The sequence below is a fragment of the Carcharhinus amblyrhynchos genome, chromosome 2, assembly GCF_965287045.1.
Source record: "Carcharhinus amblyrhynchos chromosome 2, sCarAmb.v2.hapA, whole genome shotgun sequence".
Taxonomy (NCBI): domain Eukaryota; kingdom Metazoa; phylum Chordata; class Chondrichthyes; order Carcharhiniformes; family Carcharhinidae; genus Carcharhinus; species Carcharhinus amblyrhynchos.
In genome coordinates, this window is record NC_137325.1 from 25,575,177 (window position 1) to 25,598,851 (window position 23,675).

General features: G+C 39.9%; 1 protein-coding gene across 1 annotated transcript in view; it reads left to right on the forward strand.

Annotated features, from left to right (window-relative positions):
- stt3b (STT3 oligosaccharyltransferase complex catalytic subunit B) overlaps positions 1-23,675 on the forward strand; it is a 119,444-nt gene that overhangs the window by 39,079 nt on the left and 56,690 nt on the right. The window contains exons 2-3 of the mRNA XM_080203610.1: positions 2,604-2,712; positions 16,441-16,728. Coding sequence (XP_080059736.1) covers positions 2,604-2,712; positions 16,441-16,728 — 397 coding nt within the window. The remainder of the gene's footprint in view (positions 1-2,603; positions 2,713-16,440; positions 16,729-23,675) is intronic.

Consider the following 23,675-nt stretch of genomic DNA (forward strand, 5'->3'; position numbering starts at 1 on the left):
TTTCAAAATGTCAAAAGTAATCTTCAAAGCGTAATGCATCCTGACCATCTGCAGTTTTGTAAGATTATTGCACTTTAAAAATGTCTCTATGATAGTGAATGACTAGCTTTTTCTTCAATAAGATTTTAAAATGTTTTCACTCATTGCCTACTTAAGTATATTTCAAAATGCAAGAGGGTCTTTAAGATGATTAAATCTGTAGTTTTTGATCTATACTATTGAAAAGTTTTCTAAGCTGAGAAGGGGCTAAATGCATAATTGCATCTAATAAAGTATTCACATCCTGCATTCAAAAGACCTAATGCAATCTCTGCACTTTTGTATGTAGAATGCATCCTATATGTAGAACTTACTTTTTGTTCAACATTCAATTAACAGATCCTAGAAAAATTTTTAAATAATTTATGGGAAATGGGGGATCTCTGTCTAGGCCAGCATTTATTGCCAGTCCCTTATTGTCCTTGATGAGCTGCTACCTTGAATTGCTGCAGCCCTGTGGTGTTGGTGCACCCATACTGCTGTTACGGAGGGAGTTCCAGGACTTTGACCCAGCAACAGTGATATATTTCCAAGTCAGGATTGTGAGTGACTTGAGGGGAACTTCTAGGTGGTGTTCTCATGCCCTTGTTCTGCTACATGGTAGCAGTTGTGGATTTGAAAGTTCCTGCAATACGTCTTGTAAATGGTAGTGGAGGGAATGAATGTTTGTGGAAGGTGTGCCAATCAAGTGGGCACTGCTTTGTCCTGGATTGTGTTGAGCTTGAATGTTGTTGGAATTGCACTCACCCAGGTAAGTGGGGTATGTTCCATTGCTTGCCTGACTTACTCATAGTTGGTGGAAAGACTTTGCAGGGTCAGGAAGTGGGTTACTCACCATGGGATTCCTAGCCTCTAACCTGCTGTTCTAACCACAGTATTTATGTGGCTAGTCTAGTTCAGTTTCTGGTCAATGGTAACCCCCCAGGATGTTGTTAGTGAAAGATTCAGCGATGGTAATGCCATGAAATGTCACAGGGCAAAGGTTAAATTCTCTCTGTTGCCAGGCAACGACCATCTCCAGCAATGTGTGGCGCAAACATTACTTGCCACTTGTCAGCCCCAGCCCAGGTAACACTGCATTTGGACGTGGACTGCTTCAGTAAATGAGGAATTGCAAATAGTACTGAACATTGTGTAATCATCAGCGAACGTCCCTACTTCTGACTTATGGAAGGAAGGTCACTGAAGCAGCTGAAGATGCTTGGGCCTAGGACATTACCCTTAGGAACTGCTGCAGTGATGTCCTGGAACTAAGGTGATTGGCCTTCAATCACCACCACTATCTTGCTTCGTGCTATGTATGACTCCAATCAGTGGCGGATTCTCTCTCTCCTCCCTGCCTCCTCCCCACCCCCAATCCCCCGCCGACTCCAGTTTTGCTAAGATTCCTAAAGTCAGGAGCTGAGTGACCCTGGCAAAACCCAAAATGAGCCGGTGAGCGGATTATTATTAAGCAAGTGCTGCTTGGTAGCACAGTTGGTGGTGAACATCGTTGTTGATTTTTCACCTTTAACACATTCCTTAGAAAAAGCACATTTTATCTATTAGGATACTAGGAGGAGGAACTCGGCATTCAGTTACTTTCAAAAATCTCCTCCCATTCGGCAGCACGTACGGAACACCACAATTGCTATCGTTTATCCCTTGTGGTAGCCTTGGCCTCCACCTGAGAGACAAAGGAAAAGAGTGTCAATCTCCAGAGTACACAGCATGCAAGCAACATTGGTAACTTAGCAACTGTAACTGCCAGAAAAACAAGTGATTATGAAAATGTAGATATTTAATTAACCCTTCTAAATAGAGCAGGCGTTTATTTACATGTGATTGAAGTGTACCTAGTCTCTCGTAACATGAAATGTACCCTACTTTACTGACTTGAGGCCATTGCAGCTTCATCTCTAATTCATACTATTTTGACACAATTCACTTGGAAATGGAGGTTGAATAAATGGGGAAAAAAAGATATTTGATACCTCTGGTTTTGTAGTTTGGCCATCTAAAATATAGGTCTTGTTTTCTCACCCAGTGCAACTTGGAGCTTTCTGATCATTATCATTTGCGCTGGAGAGGGAAATGTGTGTGAGAATTGGTGCTATTGTAGGGAAAGAGTGATTTTGTCTTTTTTTGTGTGTGGCAGCACCTTTAACATAGTTGTATTATGGTTTCACAGTATTTCAGAGACAAAAGAATTAAATGTTTTAATGCAGCTGATGGGCGTCAGTGGGAAATAATGGAGACATTACAGCTTAATGCATGAGAATTTAGTTGTAAAAAAACTGACCATTTTATTTTTATTGCCAAATATTAGCGTTTGAAAGTTGAATCACGTGTGAAGTATTGTTTGGGTACTATAGAAGTTTGTGTGTCGTAGTCCCATTGATGGCGCTTTCAAATCATTCCCAGTGATGTGTTTACATAAATTGGAGCAGCTCCTGCTAGCATTCTCCCACTTAATGCACTTCAAGGCTGTGATTTTGATTCACCGTGTTGTAGAATTGTTGGCTCATAATTTGAATAGCTATAAATAATTGTTTAATAACTCAAACTTTCACTGTATTTTACAGGTTTAACTACCGTTCCACACATTATCTTGCATCCCATGGGTTCTATGATTTTCTAAACTGGTTTGATGAAAGAGCATGGTATCCTCTGGGAAGAATAGTCGGAGGAACGGTAAGAATTCAGAATTAAAATGCCTTGAAACTATTATATTTTTGGTACAGTAAAATTGTACCACAAAACATACATGCCAGGGGTGCAATGTCGTGGTTTGTGGGGGTGGGGGGAGGAAAGAGTACCATCCAAAATGGTGCTTTGAGGTAATTTTCATCACTAATTTTCATTCGTATATCTTAAGTAAGAACTAGTAATTGCTTTGTGTGCTTCTGATAGGTTGATTTTTAAAAAAATATTTTTAATGGCATTTGATGCCTGCAGTGAAAGGTTACGTAGCAGCTATTTTTGTAGACCATGCACACTAGGCATAAGGACCAGAGGCCAGACGTTAATGTTTTTTCTGAGGCTGTGCTACACTGAGACAGATGGGCAGAAGCCAAAGTAAAGCGTTCAGTTGAAGCCTAAAGGCAAGGTTTAACTTTTTGCCAGGTAGCTATGTAGGAGAGATTGATGAAGATATGGAAGCTCAGAAGTCTTAAGGCAATTAGTTCATGGAGCTATAGAAAATGAGAAGCTGTGTGAATTTTTGCTTTTATCTTTGGGGAGACAGAAACTCACTTCCACAATCTTTCTAAGAATTAAACTGGTTTAGTGAAGTCAACAAAAGGCCAGATAGTGTATTGAATATTGATTTAATATCTTCGACATTTCCTAATCCACCATACAAGTGGGACAGTGCTGCACGAAGCAATAGGTTCCTCTTCTTATTCGTTGCTTCTTTACAACCTTTGTATTGGAATAAGTGGCCTTGCTTTAACCTCATTTGGATTTCCATTCACCCTGGAGTTTTCATTTGTTATCTACTTGAATGCAAAAGCTAAGAGAAAATTATACAGAGAAACAATTAACTTTCCATTCTGTGTCTCCATTCAGGGTTTAAAAACAATCGTAACAAACGTTGTTAGCATTTTCCAAGTTCTATTATCAGCATTTTTCTTATGGGCTGTGGGTGTCATTGGCTCGGCCAACATTTGGTGTCCATCTCTAATTGCCCTTGAAGGTGGCAGTAAGCTGTCACCTTGAACTGCTGAAGTCCTTTGGTGGAGATGCACCCACATTGCTGCTAGGGAAGAGTTCCAGGATTTTGATCCAGTGACAGAAATGGAAAGGCGGGTAAGGATGGTGGGTGACTCGGAGGGAACTTCCAGGTGGTGGTGTTCTCATGCCTGATGTTCTTGTCCCGCTGGATGATAGCAATTGTGGATTTGGAGGATGTTGCCTAAGCAGCTTGGAGTTTCTGCAGTGCATCTTAAGAGTTGCTTCTAAGTGAGAATATTTTGATTCATTTCATGTAAGAATGGGACTAACCCAATGTTCTTCAAGTTCTGAACTATTTAAAGCCCAAAACTGCAAGAAGTGTAGCGGTGAACAAGGTTTGTAACATAAAGAACGCAGGTCAAACAGAACTAATTTGAACAGCAAAAATAGCGCAAAAAACCTTTTGATGTTTCCAAGTGAACACTGTGTACAAGTTCACTTTTTCATTCCCTATTAAAATAAATTTCAAACAGTTGTTTGGCATTGACTTAACACTAAATTAAATCTGGGAGGGAAGAAGAGAGCCTAAATAAATACTTTGCATTTCAAATATTATTTAAACTTTAAGCAATATTTGAAATGCAAAGCATTTCTTTCATAAACCTTAAATATTGTGCTTTGCAATAGAAGTTATTCACCATCAGATGATACTTCAGTGCACTAGCAGTTGACTGCACTGAATGGGAGGGCATTTAGGGTTTCCCGAAGGAAATTTGAATAAGAGTTTTGCCAAAAAAAATCCATAAGACGTGGGAGCAGAAGTAAGTTATTAGTCCCATCGCGTGTACTCCATCATTCAATGAGACCTCAATTGATTTGATTTGATCCTCAACTCCACTTTCCTATCTTGACTCCATAACCTTTGGTTCCGTTAGAGTAAAAATCTGTCTGTCTCAGCCTTAAGGATATCAAATGACCTAGCCTCTATAGCCCTCTGCTGTAAAGAATTCCACAGAATCACTACTCTCCACGAGAAGAAATTCCTCCTAATCTCTGTCTTAAAAAATTTGATGCTAACTTAATAGATGACTGTTGCAGTGCATTTATGAGGGGCTATATCTACTAATGGGTCATATATCAAAAACATCCCTAAACTTGGTGGTAGTCATTCGAAAGCAGGGTTCTTGAAGGTTTCAAGAGATCCATGAAAAGTATTCAAAGAATGTTTAGAAAAAATTATTAGCAAGCCAATCAAACCCTTGAATTGAGATAAGTCATGGCTATGATGCCTTGTCCATCAAGGAACACAATCCAATCAGTGAATCAGAGCTGGGGGTCTCTAATGTTCACACAAGTTTTGGTTGAAAAGAAGAGCTCAAGCTGGTCAACGCATATGAGGCAGCAACAGTAGTGCAGATGCAGTGCACGGAGGGAAACTCCGGAAGGAAGGACAAGGTGATAAGATGCTGTGTCTTTGCCTGGTGAACTGCAATGAGAATCCGAGAGGGCCAGTGAAAGTGACTGAGACTGACTGACACCCTCATTTTGTTTCCTGAGTGATGTGATTACGTCAAACCAGCTGACAAAATTCTCCATGTGTCCATATTTCCTTCATGCTTCTGGTTCCTTTGTTCCATCCTGCACACCTGATTTCACTGTCCTTCAATCCTTCAATTTTATTCTTTTTCACCTGTTTCATCTTAATAATTTCATGGGGCTTTAAGAATTGTCATAAGTTTTGGTTGAGGCACTTGTGTTGTAATGTTCCTAAAGAGCTAGATCCAGAAGCAGAGGGAATCTTGGGTCAAAATGGGTAGGCCAGCACATGTTGGTGTTTGTGGAATAAAGTCCCAATGTGCACTTGGCACTTGGTCATTTAATTTCATATTATTGCAATGTTCCTGCCTATATGATTAATTTAAAAACTCATTTTTTATTCCAAACCCATGCTCTTACTATATCATCAATAAAACAGCTGTACTTAAACTTCGTCCTTGTTTGTGATTCTATTTCACAGTAACTTTACTGCAGTGTTAGTTTTACTTTTTATGTCCATAAAAGCAGCAACAGGCAAGTGTCATTGCACAAAGTCCAAAATTTGGAAAAATGTTTATTTTCGGGAGCCATATATGAATGTACCATTTTGGGCGGAAAAACATTCATCAGTTACTGTGCAACTAAATTGTATGAAACTGAATGATTGATATTATGCATCTATGTTCTGATTTGGTAATTGCACAAGTGAATTTACAAGATTGGAAAAGTTGCAATTCCCTTTCTGCTGTATCATTATAAATTAGAATTGTGTTCAGTACCGTATTTAACTGATGTATACATTTTTTAAAAATGCCTTTATGGGGGACAGAGAATTTATTTGGGAAGCATAATTATGCAAAATATGTTTGGTCAGTCAGAGTGCAAAGGAGAGAGACAGAATCTCAGCCCAAGGGGGAATGACTAGAAGATAGCAGTCAATTTGTAAGTGAAACAAAAGGAATGAGTTTAACTGTAAAATTACTACTAATGCTGCAAAAATATTGTTGTGGTATAAGGAGCCTGTGGAACAAAATAGGAGGGAAGCCTCAGAAGGACAATGTGACAGCCGCCCTGTTCCACAGTATCAATCACTTCATGAAGAAGAAACCCGCCTGCTCTTGTTTCCCTACCACCTTGAGCCATGGTCACCATTCTTTGTCCAATCTGGTCATTGTTTCCTAGTCCACCCTTTCCACTCTCTCATTAAAGCAAAGCTTTGCTGTTTAATGTCAAGAGAACAGGAAATATCACATCTATCTTTAGTAAAAATTGATCTAAAAATCCCTTTGACATTTCCTGTGTGAAACTGTCAACCATTAGTTGTCACTATTCCCTGTCATGTGCAGAGGAGCTCCTTTTAACATGATTTCCCATTCTAAACTATGTGCATCATAAATAGCCTGGAAATGAAACACAGCTGTCTTAGCTGTGGCTTTGTGGTACCTCTCTCACTTCTGAGTTAGTATGTTTTGTTTAAGTTTCACACTAAAGACTTGAGCGCATAACCTAGGTTGACACTCCACAGCAGTACTGAGAATACTGTGATGTCAGAGGTGTTGTTTTTCAGATGAGTTGTTGAATTGGGGACCCATCTGTCCTCAGTAGTAAATAAAATATCGCAATGCACAATTCAAAGAACATAAGAGCTAGAAGCAGGAGTATGACATCTGGCCCCTCAAGCCTGCTCCGCCATTCAATAAGATCATGGCTGATCTTTTCATGGATTCAGCTCCACTTACCCGTCTGCTGACCGTAATCCTCAGTTCCTTTACTGTTCAAAAATTTATCCATTCTTGCCTTAAAAACATTCAACAAGGTAGCTTCAACTGCTTCATTGGGCAGGGAATTCCATAGATTCACAATCGTTTGTGAAGAAATTCCTCCTCAACTCAGTAGTAAATCTGCTCCCCCTTTATTTTGAGGTCATGTCCCCTAATTCTAGTTTCTCCTGCCAGTGGAAACGACATCCCTGCTTCTATCTTATTTATTCCCTTCATAATCTTATGTTTCTGTAAGATCTCCCATCATTCTTCTGAATTCCAATGCATATAGCCCCAGTCTACTCAGTCTCTCCTCATAACCCAACCTTCTCATTCCAGAATCAACCTAGTGAATTTCCTCTGCACCCCTCCAGTGCCAGTATATCCTTTCTCAAGTAAGGAGACCAAAACTGTACACAGTACTCCAGGTGGTGTGGCCTCACCAGCACCTTATACAGCTGCAACATAATCTCACTGTTTCTAAACTCCATCCCTCTAGCAATGAAGGGCAAAATTCCATTTGCCTTCTAATTACCTGCTCCACCTGCAAACCAAGTTTTTGTGATTCATGCACAAGGACACCCAGGTCTGCACAGCAGCATGTTGCAATTTTTTACCATTTAAATAATAGTCCATTTTGCTGTTATTCCTACCAAAATGGATGACCTTACATTTACCAACATTGTACTCCATTTGCCAGACCCTTGCCCACTCACTTAGACTATCTGTGTCCCTTTGCAGACTCTCAGCATCCTCTGCACACTTTGCTCTACCACTCATCTTAATGTCATCTACAAATTTTGACACATTGCACTTGATCCCCAACTCCAAATCATCAATGTAAATCATAAACAATTGTGGTACCAACACTGATCCCTCAGGTACACCACTAGTCACTGATCGCCAACAAGAAAACCACCCATTTATCTCTATTTGCTTTCTGTTAATCTATCCTCTATCCATGCTGATGCATTACCCATAACACAATGCGCCTTGTCAAATGCCTTCTGGAAATCCAGATACACCACATCCACAGGTTCCCCATTGTCCACTGCACATGTAATGTTTTCAAAGAATTCCACCAAATTAGTCAAACATGACCTGCCCTTCATGAGCCCATGCTGCATCTTCACAATGGGACAATTTTATTCCAGATGTCTTGCTATTTCTTCCTTGATAGATTCGAGCATTTTCCCTACTACAGAAGTTAAGCTTACCGGCCTATAGTTACCTGTTTTTTGTCAAAAGTGGCGGCACATTTGCTGTTGTTCCAATTTGTGGGAACCATCCCAGAGTCCAGTGAATTTTGATAAATTAGTGCCAGTGCATTTGCTATTTCTCCCACCATCTCTTTTAGTACCCTGGGATGCATTCTATCAGGGCTAGAAGACTTGTCTGCCTTTAGCCCCATTAACTTGCCCAACATTACCTCTTTCGTGATAGTTTCTAAGTCCTCATCTGCCATAGCTGCTTTGTCATGAATTTTTGTCATGTTATTTGTGTCTTCCACTGAAGACTGACACAAAATGCAAGAGTTTGAAAGTTCTCTGTATCCTAACCAATAATTATATTTCACCTAATATGACTAAAAAGAGCTTAACTGATCATGGTCTCATTGTTCTTTGTAAGGCAACCTCCTTGAAGGTTGATTGCCAGGTTCCTTACAGCAAAGCCTATACTTAAATATTTAGTTGTTTGTAGAGCACAATGGGACCTCCAAATATAATGCATATTTTTGTTCCTTTTTTGGCTAACTTCTTATGAGTAAGAATGGAAGTCAGTTTCAGCAGGGTGAGAACAGATATAGCTTAATGAAATTGGAATCCAAGATTGGCAGGCATAACTATTATGGAACAATGGCTACCCTTGAAAGGGGGATGATTTGTGTGCAGTCTTGGTATGTTCTGTTGGGGTGGGGGGGGGTGCAAAATCTGCCTTTTAAGAACCATTTTTCTCTCCTTATGCCTTATTTTTCCCTTTGGCCTTATTTTTGAACTGAACTCCCACTCACCTGGTGAAGGGGCAGCACTCCAAAAGCTTATGGCTTATGCTACCAAATAAGGGGCTGGAAGATTTATCTCTGTTTCAAGAAAAAAATGAAGATTGAAGTTCAAAGATCTAGCAGAAATAGTAATCAAATGTGCTGGTGAGAATACAAAAATAAATTGTTAGAACAATAACATGACTAAGAGCACACCAAACCACAATAGTGCTCATTGCTTTTTCCAACTTCACCTTCATCCTCTGGTAATTAGCAGAGTGCACACGTTCACCATATGGAGTAAAGTAACTTGGTTGCAATCTGCAAATCTATTCTCATTTATCAGCATGAATGAAAGTAATGTGAAGTGCATAACTGAATTTGAAGATTTAGTTAAATGCCAGCTTCTGTCAGTCTGATGCCTGTGAAGCAGAGACAGATCCAAGTGCAAACGTATGCTTCGTGCTGAGGTTTTAGTTCACAATGTAGTGCAGGAACCAATTATTTTTTAACTGATGTACCTAGATTACAGACCATAAATGCAGGACATCCTGAAGCTGACACATGAAAAGAATAAGCTAGAGCTGAAGTAATTGTGCACCATGAGGTTTTGAATTGATAAACTTTGGGAGTATGCAAAGGCCCTGGGATTTTGGACTTTTCCGCCTTTTGTTATTTCAAACTTCCCCTTTCACACCTTACAGTAATTAAGAGAAATATTTTGTAATTGATCTTAACAGACTAATTTTGCTCACAGTAATTCCACTTTTTGTAGACATAAATCATGGTTTTACTGGCAGCTCTGTAAATATTAATTTGTCAAACCAAGATTCTTGAGCCATTGTCTCACTCCATTCAGAATCTACAGACTCCTGACACGAATAGAAAGTCTGTACATGTGTATTGAAGACAGTAATGTCATCAAAACGATGTCAGGAGTTTAAAACTGCCCCTTTGCAGCAAATGTGAGGGAAGTGCATCCAGTGTTGATAAGAAAGCAAAACTGGTGGCCATAAATGAGAGTCTCCAAGAAATCCAATAAGGAATTCATAAGGAAGAGAGTGGTGAGAATGTGGGATGTGTTACCACATTGATTAGTTGAGGCAAATAATTTGCTGCAATGTCAATAGATTCTGCCTTCCAGATCATTTTCAAAATCAATAACGGGAGTGTTGGAAGACCACCTGCTAAACAGGTGCAGTATCCACACTGACAACAGTTGCTCCGGAGGTCACTGATCCCAGGAAAGTAAGGTAACATGTTTGGAGTACAATTGCCCCTCTCTACATTGTAGTTTCATAGAATCCCTTCAGTGCAGAAGGAGGCCATTTGGCCCATTGAGCCTGTACTAATGACATCCCTCCCAGGCCCTACACTCCATAACCCCATGTATTTACCCTGACAGTAAGGGGCAATTTAGCATGGCCAATCAACCTAACCCAGAGAGTGGCGAGTATCTGGAACAAGCTGCCAGAGGTAATAGTAGAGGCGGGTACAATTTTGTCTTTTAAAAAGCATTTGGACAGTTACATGGGTAAAATGGACCAAATCAGGCAATTGGGACTAGCTTAGGGATTTAAAAAAAAAAGAGGGTGGCATGGGTAAGTTGGGCTGAAGGGCCTGTTTCCATGCTGTAAACCTCCGACTCTATAACCTGCACATCTTTGGACTGGGAGGAAACCGGAGTGCCTGGAGGAAACCCATGCAGACACTGGGGGAAGCTGCAAACTCCACACAATCACCCAAGGCTGGAATTGAACCTGGATCCCTGGCACTGAGGTGCTAACCACTGTGCTGCCCCAGCACTTTCCTGAACAGTGTAGCTCAAACATAAGTGTTCAAATACCTCCACTATGCTGTTCACAATGGAGACACTAACTGAGAGATTGAACAGCAAGGAGACTTGACCTGAAGGTCACTCACTGAATAAGTGGAAACAATTTATTGGGTAAGTATTTGACTTTTCTTCATCTACAAGCAATTTAACAATCTTCAGTCTTGGTGTAGAAGTTTCAAGTACCTCTTAAGTGTTGGCATTGCATTTTCCCATTATACACTTCAGTGGTACTTTTATCCCATTTATTTTACAAGTTTGCTTTGAGAGCCAATGTCATTTAGAGGGAACCCTGTAAACTTGTTAGATATGCTAAGACTTCTACATGGTGCTTCCAAACCACACTCTTGTTTTCAGGCTGGCCACAGATCAATGCTAGAAGTTGCTGTAAAGCTGTACCTATACAGACCGGTAGTAATACTCCGACTATACGCCCAAAAGTGAAATGAATTAATCTGTAAGCCTATTCTGAAACTTTATTTGAATTTGCAAATGAATTTCAGCAAGTGAGGTGTTACATTTTGATAACAAAACTAAGGTTATATATTAGTTGTGGAGAGCTAAAGCCCTCACTTTATTTTTTTTAAATCATCATGAATAATAAAATGGAAAAACTGGACAAAGACTTTAAAATGACTGAAGCCATGGCTGGATGTAACTTGGAACAGAAGGAACTTCCTGGCATTCAGAGAAGCTGTCATGTCATTATCTCAAGATGTGTTAACTACCTGATAAGCTGCAGAAGATCAACTTCTATTATAATTATATAAGGCCATTTGCATTTCTTGAGTCAGGCCCAACCAATGGACATTACTGGTCTGCTGGCCCCATCTATACTATTTCTACTGGAACTTCTGTACTGTTGCCTACAAGACTAATTCACTTCTGCTTGGCCATTTCATCATGGAAGTCATTTTTTACTAGAAAATTGGATATCCAGCATTGGCTTCAGCCTGAAGACTTCTAAAGAAATACACAATTGGACTTTTGATTCTGGGCATTGGACTGGCATGACTATTTGCTCTATTGAATTTCTCCTGTGCCTCTTTCTTTTCTGTATCTCTGTATGAATGTAAAAAGGGTAAGGGTAAGCCTTTTGCCACATTTTTGGTGTGTAAAATAAATTTATCCTATCTCAAGTTTGCTGTAGGGTTATTAACAGAAAATCGGATCACAACAAAACCAAGTAGTTGAGAAATATGCCGCTGCTAATAAAGGGGGAAATCGCAAATCTGCTTATGGACAGAGTGAGAGGAGAAATTGGGACTGTTTAAATTGAACCCCCTCCTGTCTAACATTTGGAAAATAATTAAACGAATTCAAGGAGCAAAGGAATCTGGCAGTACAAATATGCAGGTAACTAAGGTAGAGATGCTAGTTAAGGCTATTTAAAAATACAAACCAGTCACTTGGATTTATTCCTAGAGTTCTGCTAAGCATGTATTGAACTGGGTTGAGATCAGACTTGAAGTATAGTTCTGGTTGTCATGTTATGAAAAGGATACAGAGCCATTGGAGAGGGTGGAAAAATAAGTATACCACACAAGAAGTTTTACTAAACCCAAAAGGGATGAACTCTTCATGAGATGGTCTATTTTTATTCTTGAAAAGAAAACGCTGAGGGGTGACCTATTCAAGTTTTTTTAGAAAAGAATTTTGAAAGTATGCAGTGCTTCCACTTTTGGGGAGAGCAAAACTGGTGGCCACATATGAGAGTCTCCAAGAAATCCAATAAGGAAGAGAGTGGTGAGCGTGTGGAATGTATTACCACATTGATGAGTTGAGGCAAATAGTTTCATGCATTTAAGGGATAAAGAGAAGGAAATAAAGGACTATGCTGTTGAGAGTTAGAAAAGAACATAAGAACATAAGAAATAGGAGCAGGAGTAGGCCATCTAGCCCTTTGAGCCTGCCCCGCCATTCAATAAGATCATGGCTGATCTGTTGTGGCTCAGTTCCACTTTCCCGCCCCCTCCCCATAACCCTTAATCCCCTCTCTTATCAAGAACCCATCAACCCGCTTCTTAAAAATATTTAGCGAGGCAGCCTCCACCACTTCAACGGGCAGAGAATTCCAGAGATTCACCACCCTTTGAGTGAAGAAGTTCCTCCTCAACTCCGTTCTAAACTGCCTCCCCTTTATCTTGAGGCTGTGCCCCCTAGTCCTACTGTCTTTTTTGAGCGGGAAGAGTCTCTCCACCTCTATCCTATCCATCCCATTCATCATCTTATACGTCTCAATGAGATCTCCCCTCATTCTTCTAAACTCTAACGAGTACAAGCCTAGTTTATTCAGCCTCTCCTCATAGCTCAATCCCCTCAACTCCGGTATCAGCCTAGTAAACCTCCTCTGCACTCCCTCCAGGGCCAAAATATCCTTGCGCAGGTGCGGCGCCCAAAACTGCACACAGTACTCCAGCTGCGACCTCACCAATGCCCTATACAGCTGCAGCAAGACCTCCCTACTTTTATATTCAATCCCCCTCGCTATGAAGGCCAGCATCCCATTCGCCTTCCTGACCACCTGCTGCACCTGCAAGGATAAGAGCAAATTACTGCCTATGCTGGAATCTATGAAAGAGCTTTGACAAAGGGTCATCAGGTCTTAATGTCAGCTCTTTTTTCTTCTTGCAGATGCTGCCAGAAGATATTCTAGCATTTTCTCTTTTGGTTAGGGGAAAAAAAGGATGGATGGATAATACAACTTTCATGGACTGTTGAATGGCCTATTTCTGCGATATATATTCTGTGATACAATAAATTGCCATTGCTTTAGAGTAGTATTTAGGATCAAGTCACAGGAACAAAAAGCATAAATCCTGCTCATTGTGTATACAGGCGTCAGTGTTGGAAGAAACAGGTGTCTGCATTGCAATATAAATTGGGAGTTAAAGAACTGTCTTCACGTTTATTAGATCACTTGTGAATTGATACTTGCACATTAACTGTTGTCTGCTAGGGGTGACAGTAAATTCAGATATGCCAGTAAGCTAGAAAACTGTTGTATGGTTAATTGAATCTTGGGCAGTGGCTTCATAAACTATGTATGAACTCAAATGTGTGTGCATTATGTCCCTATAGTGCAGGTGTATGTGTATATATATATCCCTGAATGTACAATGGCCTTCTAAAGTTGTCCATATACAGATATAATTTCATATAAAGTACATCTAAGTTTTGAGAACCTAACAAATGAGTTTCAGTAAACTTAAAGATGTATTGCTCTGCTGATCACAAAATGCTTGAATGATAAAGCAACTTGTTTCCAGGACTCTGTTGCTGCTCTGAAGCTGAATCATAGAATCCCTATAGTGCAGTTTTTGTTACCTTGTGAATAAAACTATACGCATTTTGAAAGATACAAAACATCTAAGAGAGGCTTAAATACAAACATCTAAGACAGACCTTCAATATGTCAGATGTAAAAGTTAAGGTTGTGCAAGTTTTTTAAAGGAATGATTTTAAAATCACTACCCATAATTTACATATAATTGAAACAATACAGTTAACAGTAAGAGATGAGAATGTGTAAATTCAAAATTAGGTTGTTCAGACTTGATCAGTAATAGCAGAGCCAAACATGAATGAAAGCTACAAAGTGGTAAGGTGGCCACTCGGCCCATCGATCCTGCACTAACAACAACCCCACCCAGGCCCCCTCTCTGCAACATCACGTATTTATCCTGCTAGTCCCCCAATACTAAGGGGAAACTTTGGAGGGCCAATCTACCTAACCCACACACCTTTGGACTGTGGGAGGAAACTTGAACACCCAGTGGAATCCCACACAGACACACTCAAACTCCACACAGTCACCCAAGACTCGAATTGAACCCGGGCCTCTGGCACTGTGAGCCAGCAGTGTTAACCATTGCCATTGTGTCGTCCCCAAATGCTAATATGTGAATATGGACATTCCAATGAAGATTGCTATGCAGTGGGGTGTCAGCTGACTTGATTCAGCATTTTCCTTCGGTGACTCAAAGCCTGTAACTCTTGAGGATAGTGAATTTTGTTATGCTGCTAGCCTCTTGTGTGCTTTGCTGAATTTGCCTCATGTTGTACCCTTGTATCCGCTACTTGAAAAACCTCAAAATGGCAATTGTGATCATACCACTTCGTAGCTTTCATTCATGTTTGGCTCTGCTATTACTGATCAAGTCTGAACAACCTAATTTTGAATTTACACATTCTCATCACTTACTGTTAACTGTATTGTTACAATTATATGTAAATTATGGATAGTGATTTTAAAATCATTCCTTTAAAAAACTTACACAATCTTCTTAATTTTTACTTTTGACGTATTGAAGGTCTGCCTTAGATGTTTATATTTAAGCATTTCTTAGTTTTTTTATCTTTCAAAATGCGTATAGTTTTATTCACAAGATAACAAAAACAAACTACATTTTTAAGAAGTGTTCCAAAATTAGATTATAAATATTCAGAAGGAATACATTTGTGTAAATGGCTAAAGGAGATGGGTTTTCTCTGGTGTGTTCCAGCAAAAACATGTTTGACCGTGATAAAGCCTATAAAAGGCAGTGGGAAGGAGTCTGGTACATATTGCAAGTCTGTCCCTTTTTTTTTTCAGTTCCAGATCTGGCAACAGCTTTGTTAACTTGTTCTGACTGCTAGTTCTGGAGATCAAAGATTTGCTTCCTGTACGTGGAGCTGTTCAAATTAAATGGCATATAGGAAGCGTACATCAGCTTTGGCGTTGACGCAACTTTGTTACATCTGTCACCTTCGCATAGTCGTGATGAGCCACTGTTGAAATGAATACAGTGAATTGTGTTTAAAAATTAAGAGCTTGGGGTAATTGGAGAGATTAGTATGAAGATATCAATGGTTGTATAAGTCACGAACCAACATACCATTTCACAGAAGCACTTAAGCTGTTTATGAAGGCTTCTTAAACAATGCATAGCATTTTGAAGATGCTGTTTGAAGCATATGTTGACCTCAAGGCACTGTGTGTGTGTGTGTGTGTGTGTGTGTGTGTGTGTGTGTGTGTGTGTGTGTGTGTTTGTGTTTGTTTCAGGTTAAGCAGACATGGGGAGGGAGGGAAGGGGGGAGGCAGGGAAGGGGGGAGGCAATGTGGGTTTTGTGTGCAAGTTGAATTTCATTTTACAATAAGTAGTTAAAGTCATTGCCAACGATGGCTATGGCCCAGATTTTGTTGGGTATCTCCAAGCCAGTAATTTAAACAACTTCTGATTCAAGTAACTTCACACAAATGTTAATTTCATCCCATTTCCTTTTGCCCAAACCATTGGTAACTATCCCTTCAACTACCAAAGCCTAGAACTTTTTCTTTCTTCCCAGATTTCTTTGCCTTTCCACCTCTTTCACCATGCTCATTAAACCTACCTCATTAGCCAAGTTTTAGGCCGTCTGTCTAATATCTCATGTGGGCTTAGTGTCATTTCATCTGAATGCTCCTGTAAAGCTGCTGGGATGTTGTGCTACATTTGTGCTCTTATTATGGATTCCATTTCATAATGTCTTAAGGAGATGTGCTGTAATAACACTGGGCTTTTAAATATTTGAATACAGTTTCTATAGGTTAGAAATATTTGGTTAACTTAAAATACCTCCATATAATTAACAAATTTATCTTTCTCTTTATGCAGGTGTATCCTGGCTTGATGGTCACAGCAGGCTGCATACACTGGATTTTGAATACGCTTCATATAACAGTCCACATCCGGGATGTCTGTGTCTTTCTAGCACCTGTGTTCAGTGGTCTTACAGCAATATCAACCTTCCTTCTCACTAAGGAGTTATGGAACCAGGGGGCAGGACTACTTGCTGCCTGCTTCATTGCCATAGTACCTGGCTATATATCACGTTCAGTAGCAGGCTCATTTGACAATGAAGGAATAGCTATTTTTGCATTACAGTTTACATATTACCTGTGGGTAAGTCATTCATATAAATATAACTGAAATCCAGAATGTGATTTTCATGTAAAAGCTTCTCTTTTTTTCAGAGGGGTGGTTAGGTGCTGGAGGGAGGAGGTAGGTGGAGCTAGAACCAATCATCTGAATGTTGGGGCATGTTATTTAAATGAAATGTACCTAGTTGTTACCAAAATTGTATTATAAATTAGTGTGGAAAACAGCTGTGTTTCCAAAGTTGTAACTGGAGCACTACTTGTGGGCTGAGATTAATTTGAACTGCTTAGTTTTTAATCACTCAAGTGGGTGTTCAAGGTCATCATGGTAATTTACTTGATTTAAAATCTGAATATCTTACTGTAGTAGGAATGATTTAAGAACAGCTCAGGTCAGTTTTGATGTTTATAGCAGGGAATGATGAACAAGGTGAAGAAAATTTCTGATTCTTGAAGGTACAAAAGCCCTTGGGAGAGGGGACGCTGATGACATCTTGGTAAATTTTGCAGGATCCCTTGCAGGAAGGGCAAACACTTCCAGAGTCCTAACCAACCCTACACAAGTATTCTATTTCAAAAGTGTATTGTCCAAAATGTAATTTTTTTTGCCATCCTGTAAATTGATGTCAAGTGACGCTAAGTGCAACAGCAAAGATAGCTGAAGATTTGAGTTCACAATTTCCAGAGTTGGTCCACTGCACATTCTTACAAGCTCTTAGCACCCTTTGGATCACAAGCTAACCTAATTTGGATGTGGAAAATCTAGCTAAAGCTGTCTCTGATTAAAGATACTGCTGAACAATTAAAAGTAAATGGTCACATTTGGGGGTTTTAAGGCTGAAAATATCATTTATGCGTTTGTAACTATTTTACCAAGGCTAGTCAAAAAAGGGATAGAAAAGTATCATGAGGCAGTGGGAGACCCAGAGGCCCTGGCGAAGGCTCTGATCATCTGGTTCAAAATGCACCATGGCAGCTGGTGGAATTTAACTACAAATAATAATCAAATATTAAAAAAAAGTAATGATGGCCATGACAACTATTTAAAAACTCATCTGCTTCACAAATGTCTTTTAGGGAGGAACATCTGCCATGCTTGCTTTGTCTGGCATAAATGTGATTTTAAAATCACAGACCTCTGAAATGGCCTAGTAAGCCATTCTGTTCTAAAGCATTGCCACAAAAAAAGTTGAATAATTTTTCCACGTCACTGTTCAGAGAGATAATGAGATAAAGAAACTTCCTGTCAACTTTGTGTATGTAAACCATAAGGTAATACATGAGAAATGGAGCTACGTTGCCTGTATTGCCAGGAAGGAGGAGGATTAAATTGCACTGCCAAGCCTGGTTTAGTATTGCAGCACTGCACCAAGTGTGTCTCTCAATTCTTCAACTCCATGTAGGATTTCACCCAGCATTATGTGCCTTACAGCTTGCACAGAATTGTATGGAAGCATAAAATCAATACTGTTACAATATTTCTCAGTTGCAGTGGGTATTGTACAAAAAATTTGCACCTCCCCATTAAACTTTTCTGAAACCTTACTAAAACATATTTCTGTCTCACTTCAGATTTGTTTAGATGACTGTTAGAAACTGCTTGAATTCCTACCCTGATGGTGTCATTCAACCTTTGTGATGAGATTAATTACTATCTTGTTACCAATCTTCTGTTCTCTAATGCAAAAACTGATGTGATTGTTGGTTTTCACCATAAGGTAAGCTCTGTCCATGGTCACTCAGCACCTGACCTCATTACAGCCTTAGTTGAAACATGGACTAAAGAATTGAGTTCCAGAGATGAGGTGAGAATGACTGCCCTTGATATCAAGGTAGCACTTGACTGAGTGTGGTATCAAGGAACCCTAACAAAACTGGATCCAGTAGGAATCGGGGAGAACACTCTGCTGGTTGGAGTCATACCTAGCACAAAGGAAGATGGTTCGAGTCAATTGTCTCAATTTCAGAACATCACTACAGCAGTTCCGCTGTGTTTGAGGCTGCAACCTTCCTTAATGACCTATCTTCCATCATAAAGATAAAAGTAGGGATATTCACTAATGACTGCACAGGTGACTGCATAATGTTCAGCACTATTTGAAAACCTCAGATACAAAAGCAGCAAGACCTGGACAGTATCCAGGCTTGGGCTGAGCTGAATTCATGTAACATTTGTGCCACACAAATGACTAATTTCAACAAAAGAGAATCTAACCATTGCCCCTTGACATTACCATTGCTGAACCCCACACTATCAACATCCTGGGCATTGCCATCGAAAAGAAACTGAACTGACTTAGCCATATAAATACTGTAGCTGCAAGGGCAAGTCAGAGTGGAGGCCGTTTTATGGGCTTTTCACTGGGCATCATGACCTCCGCGCATCTCCAACACCACCAGCTCTGCACCAGAAATTGACCTTGCAATTTAAATGAAATCTCCATTCTCATTAGCCTCTCTCCTTCTCCCCCCACCCACTGGCAGGAGTGGTTCATTCCAGTGGGGTTTAATATAGTTCAACACTTGTGGGGAGCACAGCCAGACCCTGCTGGAGTGAAGTGGGGGTGCAATTGAGGCCACCCAGAGGGCCGGGTGCCTGCAGTGTCCCTTGTGCATTGCCATTTTGGCTCTGCCAGCCTGGGCCTCCTGGCACTGCCCAAGACATTGGCATGTTCGAGGGGCCAGTGATTGGGCCATGGGGATGTGTGAGACAGGCTGCAATGTGGGGAACACAGCCAGCAGTCAGGAGGCCGGCAGTGTGGGGCCACTGTGCATGTGCCCGATCTTGGCACAAACATTTTCCCACGCAGCACTTCGCTGTTGGCCTCTGGGAATAGGCCCCATCCACTAAATTTTCAGTGGGATTTACACTAGTGCACTCTGCAGTGCACATTCATTTTGAAACTCGTGCTGAAAAAAACCCAGCGTGATTTACTCCAGTTTTACGTGAATTTGACACAGAACCATCATGCCCTGGGCTTTTTTCCTTTGCTAACTCATTAGTGAACCCACTGTCCTTGTGTCTGATCCTTAAGTGGATAAACTTGGATGGATAAACTTGGATAGAATTTTTTGGGGGCGAATCGCTGTGCACGCCTCCCCCACCCCCCCCCCCCCCCCCCCCCCCCCCAAATGCTTTTTCCTCTCTTAAAACTCATTCGTGAACCCGCTGTCCTTGTGGCTTATTCTTAACCGGATAAACTTAGATACATTCTTGAACAGTAAAGAAATTAAGGGTTATGGTGTGCGGGCAGTTAAGTGGAACTGAGTCTACAAAAAGATCAGCCATGATCTTATTGAATGGTGGAGCAGGCTCAAGGGGCCAGATGGCCTACTCCTGCTCCTAGTTCTTATGTTCCTATAACTGTCCTCTGAAATGGTCTAGCAAGCTGCTCAGTTGCATAAAACCAAAGCTGCATGAAGCTGTAGTATATGCAAACTGCAGCAGTGCAAATTTGGCTCATAACACTGATCTTGAAAGTTGCAGAGGAAGGGCAATAAATATTGGTTTTGCCGGCAACACCCACTTCCCTTGAATGAACTTGAATAAAATTCTCATTTGGAAGTGGGTTGTATAGTTTGTTTTTGGACAGCATTTTAAAGATTATCACTTTGTAGAATAGAATGTTCTTTTTCAAACTTCAAAGCGACTGTATTTTAGTAAAATTAAATTCTCCCCATCAATATCCTTCACGCCAGGCCACTAGCATTAGTTCTGTTATAAATAAAGATATCCTGCTTCACAAAGTCAGCTTAAATGTTGTTGGCAATCAGCGCCTGACTGAAAACTGGTTCACAATGGTGATTCATTTTCCCTTCTCAAAGTTGCTGCATTTGATTGCATGTTTTGTGCTCAAACTATATCACTAGTGGATTCCCATCACTCCGCCCCAGTTTGGTACTTTTTTTTTCTTTTTGAGCGTTTGGCTATCTTCCATCAATCCCATTTTTCATGCAGCCTTTTGTTATCACCTTCCTCTGTAATTTTCTTGTTGGGATTTTCTCCCTGTATTGTTATGACGTTTTTCGTTGTGCTGCAAAATAGCACTTTCCTTTTGCTTTCTCTTCCCTGCCTTTTCCTGTTGCACTCACTCAACCTAATCTTGCAGGTTAACTCCTGTAACAGCTTGCAGTCATGCCTATGGTTTCTGATGTGAAAAGCCCAGTCCATCACGCAAACCAATCTCCCATCCATTGACTCTGTCTACACATCCCACTGCTTCAGAAAAGCAGCCAGCATGATCAAGGACCCCACACACCCCGGACATAATCTTTCATATTTTTCCGCCTGGAGAAAGATACAAAAGTCTGAAGTCACGTACAAAGCGACTCTTGCAGTTTCTTCCATGCTGCCATTAGACTTTTGAATAGACCTACTTTGTATTAAGTTGATTTTTCTCAAGACCTTAGCTATGACTGTAACACTACATTATGCGCACTCCTCCTCTATGTATGATGTGTTTTGTCTGTTTGGTGTGCAAGAAGCAATATTGTATACCAGTACATGCAACAATGAATCAAATCAAAAAGCCGCTCGCCAATCAAACCTTCAGGGATGTTGAGACCTGTCCTGATTATTTCATTGCATTCTCACTTTCTATCTCTAGCTGCAATGTTCTCATACCCAACTCCAGGAAAAAGACAAGGAAGCTTTATTCCTATCCATCCCCACTCCAATGCCACTGCCATATATGTTCTCTTACATCAGTCTATTCAGCAGCTCACTTAGTTCTTCCTTTGATGCCTTTAACATTAAGTTCTTCAGACTCGGGTCTGTGCCATTCCCCCAGTACTTTGCCATCCCTGCATTCCCCAGTTTAAAGGCTGCAAATTCATATAAAATTCACAAATTATTGCTATACAGAATATACTGGAAAAGTGTGGCAACATCTGTGGAGAGAGAAACAGAGTTAATGTTTTGAGTCCGTTTGACACTTCAGAGCTCTGAAACAGAGTCCTACAACTCCAAACATTAGCTCTGTTTCTCTTTCCACTGTTGCTGCCAGACTGGTTGAGATTTTCCAACGTTTTCTGTTTTTATTTCAGATTTTCAGTATACGCAATATTTGTTTTAAAAACATTGCTCTCTACTTTGAGATGTAATTGATTAATAATGGATCTTTTCCCTAGTAATATGAGGTCATATGGATAGGAAGATCAATTCCAGACTCTAGCAAACAGCTGTCCTCTCTGATCTCTTCCTTCTGCGCCACTTATTCATTAAATCCAATGGCAAATGTGGAAAAACTCGAAAAAGATTGAGACCACCTATACCTTCTCCTTATTTTCCAGTCCCTAATCTTTTCCATATTTTCTAATCACAGATTATCTTTCCTCTGCTCCCAAGCCCATGCCAGCTTCATATCCTTAGAAATGCACCTTCTCCTTTCTTAATTCACTCCTTGTCCAACTTAGAATCTCATAGCTATAATTCCTTCCAGAAGAGCTCAAATTCTGTGCAGTGGCCAATAATGCGAATGTGCAAATAATCCAAAGTAGTCTGTACAGCCTAGGCCAGAGGACAGTTGTTGGAAGATGGATAAGCACCTTCTACCTTTGCATTACTGATTTTAAAAACACTTGTTGGTGAGAGATCTGTTGGTATCAAAAACAAGAAGAAATCTGAGGGTAAATAAGAGCATAAAAATGTGGGTAAAAATAAAGAAAATCAGTTCATACTCTGTACACTAGACATGAAACAATAAGAATATAGTAGAACTAAATGACACCAATAATTGTATTCAGTTCAGGTGTCTTCTACCAGTAGAAACAAACTTATGTACATTTAAAAAGCAACTTTAAATATGGAAGAAGAGTATCACTCCTGCCATTAACACAATAATACACCAGTCCACAATTTTAAATTTACTGGTGGTGTTTGAACTGATACCTGATTTAATTCAGTATTGTAATCCCTATGCTACTATATATGAGAGGTGTTTGTTAGTTTTTATATTGTAGTTTATATTTTAGTAATTTGATAGAAAAGTTGAATTGGCAAGGATCTTTTTCAATTTGACAAACTCAGCAGCAAGTGCTAAGGAAGCTTGCCTTTTGAATTTTCAGCTTATTGAGTGTTTTTATTGCTAACCTACTACGCATAGTGAGGATAGCTCAGTAATTTCTTTCATATTCAGGCAGAGGTAAAGTGTCTCTTGAATTTGGAGAGAGATTAGCTCTTATGAAGTGGAGGATGAAGGTCAAGACAATGTCCCTGTAAATTAAGTGAATACTGAAGGAGACAACCCCACCTGGGAACTGGGAAAGAAAGGATTGTGGTGAGCTGAGAATAGAATTGCAGGAGGGAAAATAACTGCTGAGAGAGTTTTTGGTAAGTGGTGGTATTTATTGCGCTTAGACTTAATCTTAAAAAAAACTCTGATTTGTAAACTAATAAACCAACTCTGTTTCTAAACTAAACTGTCTCTCTCCAAATTGAATTGATTTATTATTGTCATGTATTGGGATACAGTAAAAGGTAATGTTCCTTGCATGCTAGACAAACAAAGCATACTGTTCATAGAGTATGTAGGGGAAAAGAGAGGGTGCAAAATATAATGTTGCAGTTAGCAATTGGGCGAAGGGGAAGATCAGCTTAATGTGTGATCGGACCATTCCAAAATTTGACGGCAGCAGGGAAGAAGCTCTCCAATGCAATTTTTTTTATACGTTGAAAGGTAGTAATTGGAAGTAAGCACTGTTTAAAATGTCCTAAAAGAACCCCTCAAGAACCTTTTCATTATTATTTGGAGATCTTTGTTAAGAATCCTGAAGTTTTTACATTAAACACACCAGGGCACTTTTAAGAGGTGTACATATACGTCACATGTCTTTGGGATCGATTGATCTTTAGTAAATCTACAAAATCAGGTGCAGCAGAATGACTGCCTAGATCAGTGGTATTAACTAGCCCATTAAATCCTCTAACTCTTAGAACTTCGCAATTTTTAGTAACTTACTAACACTTAATTT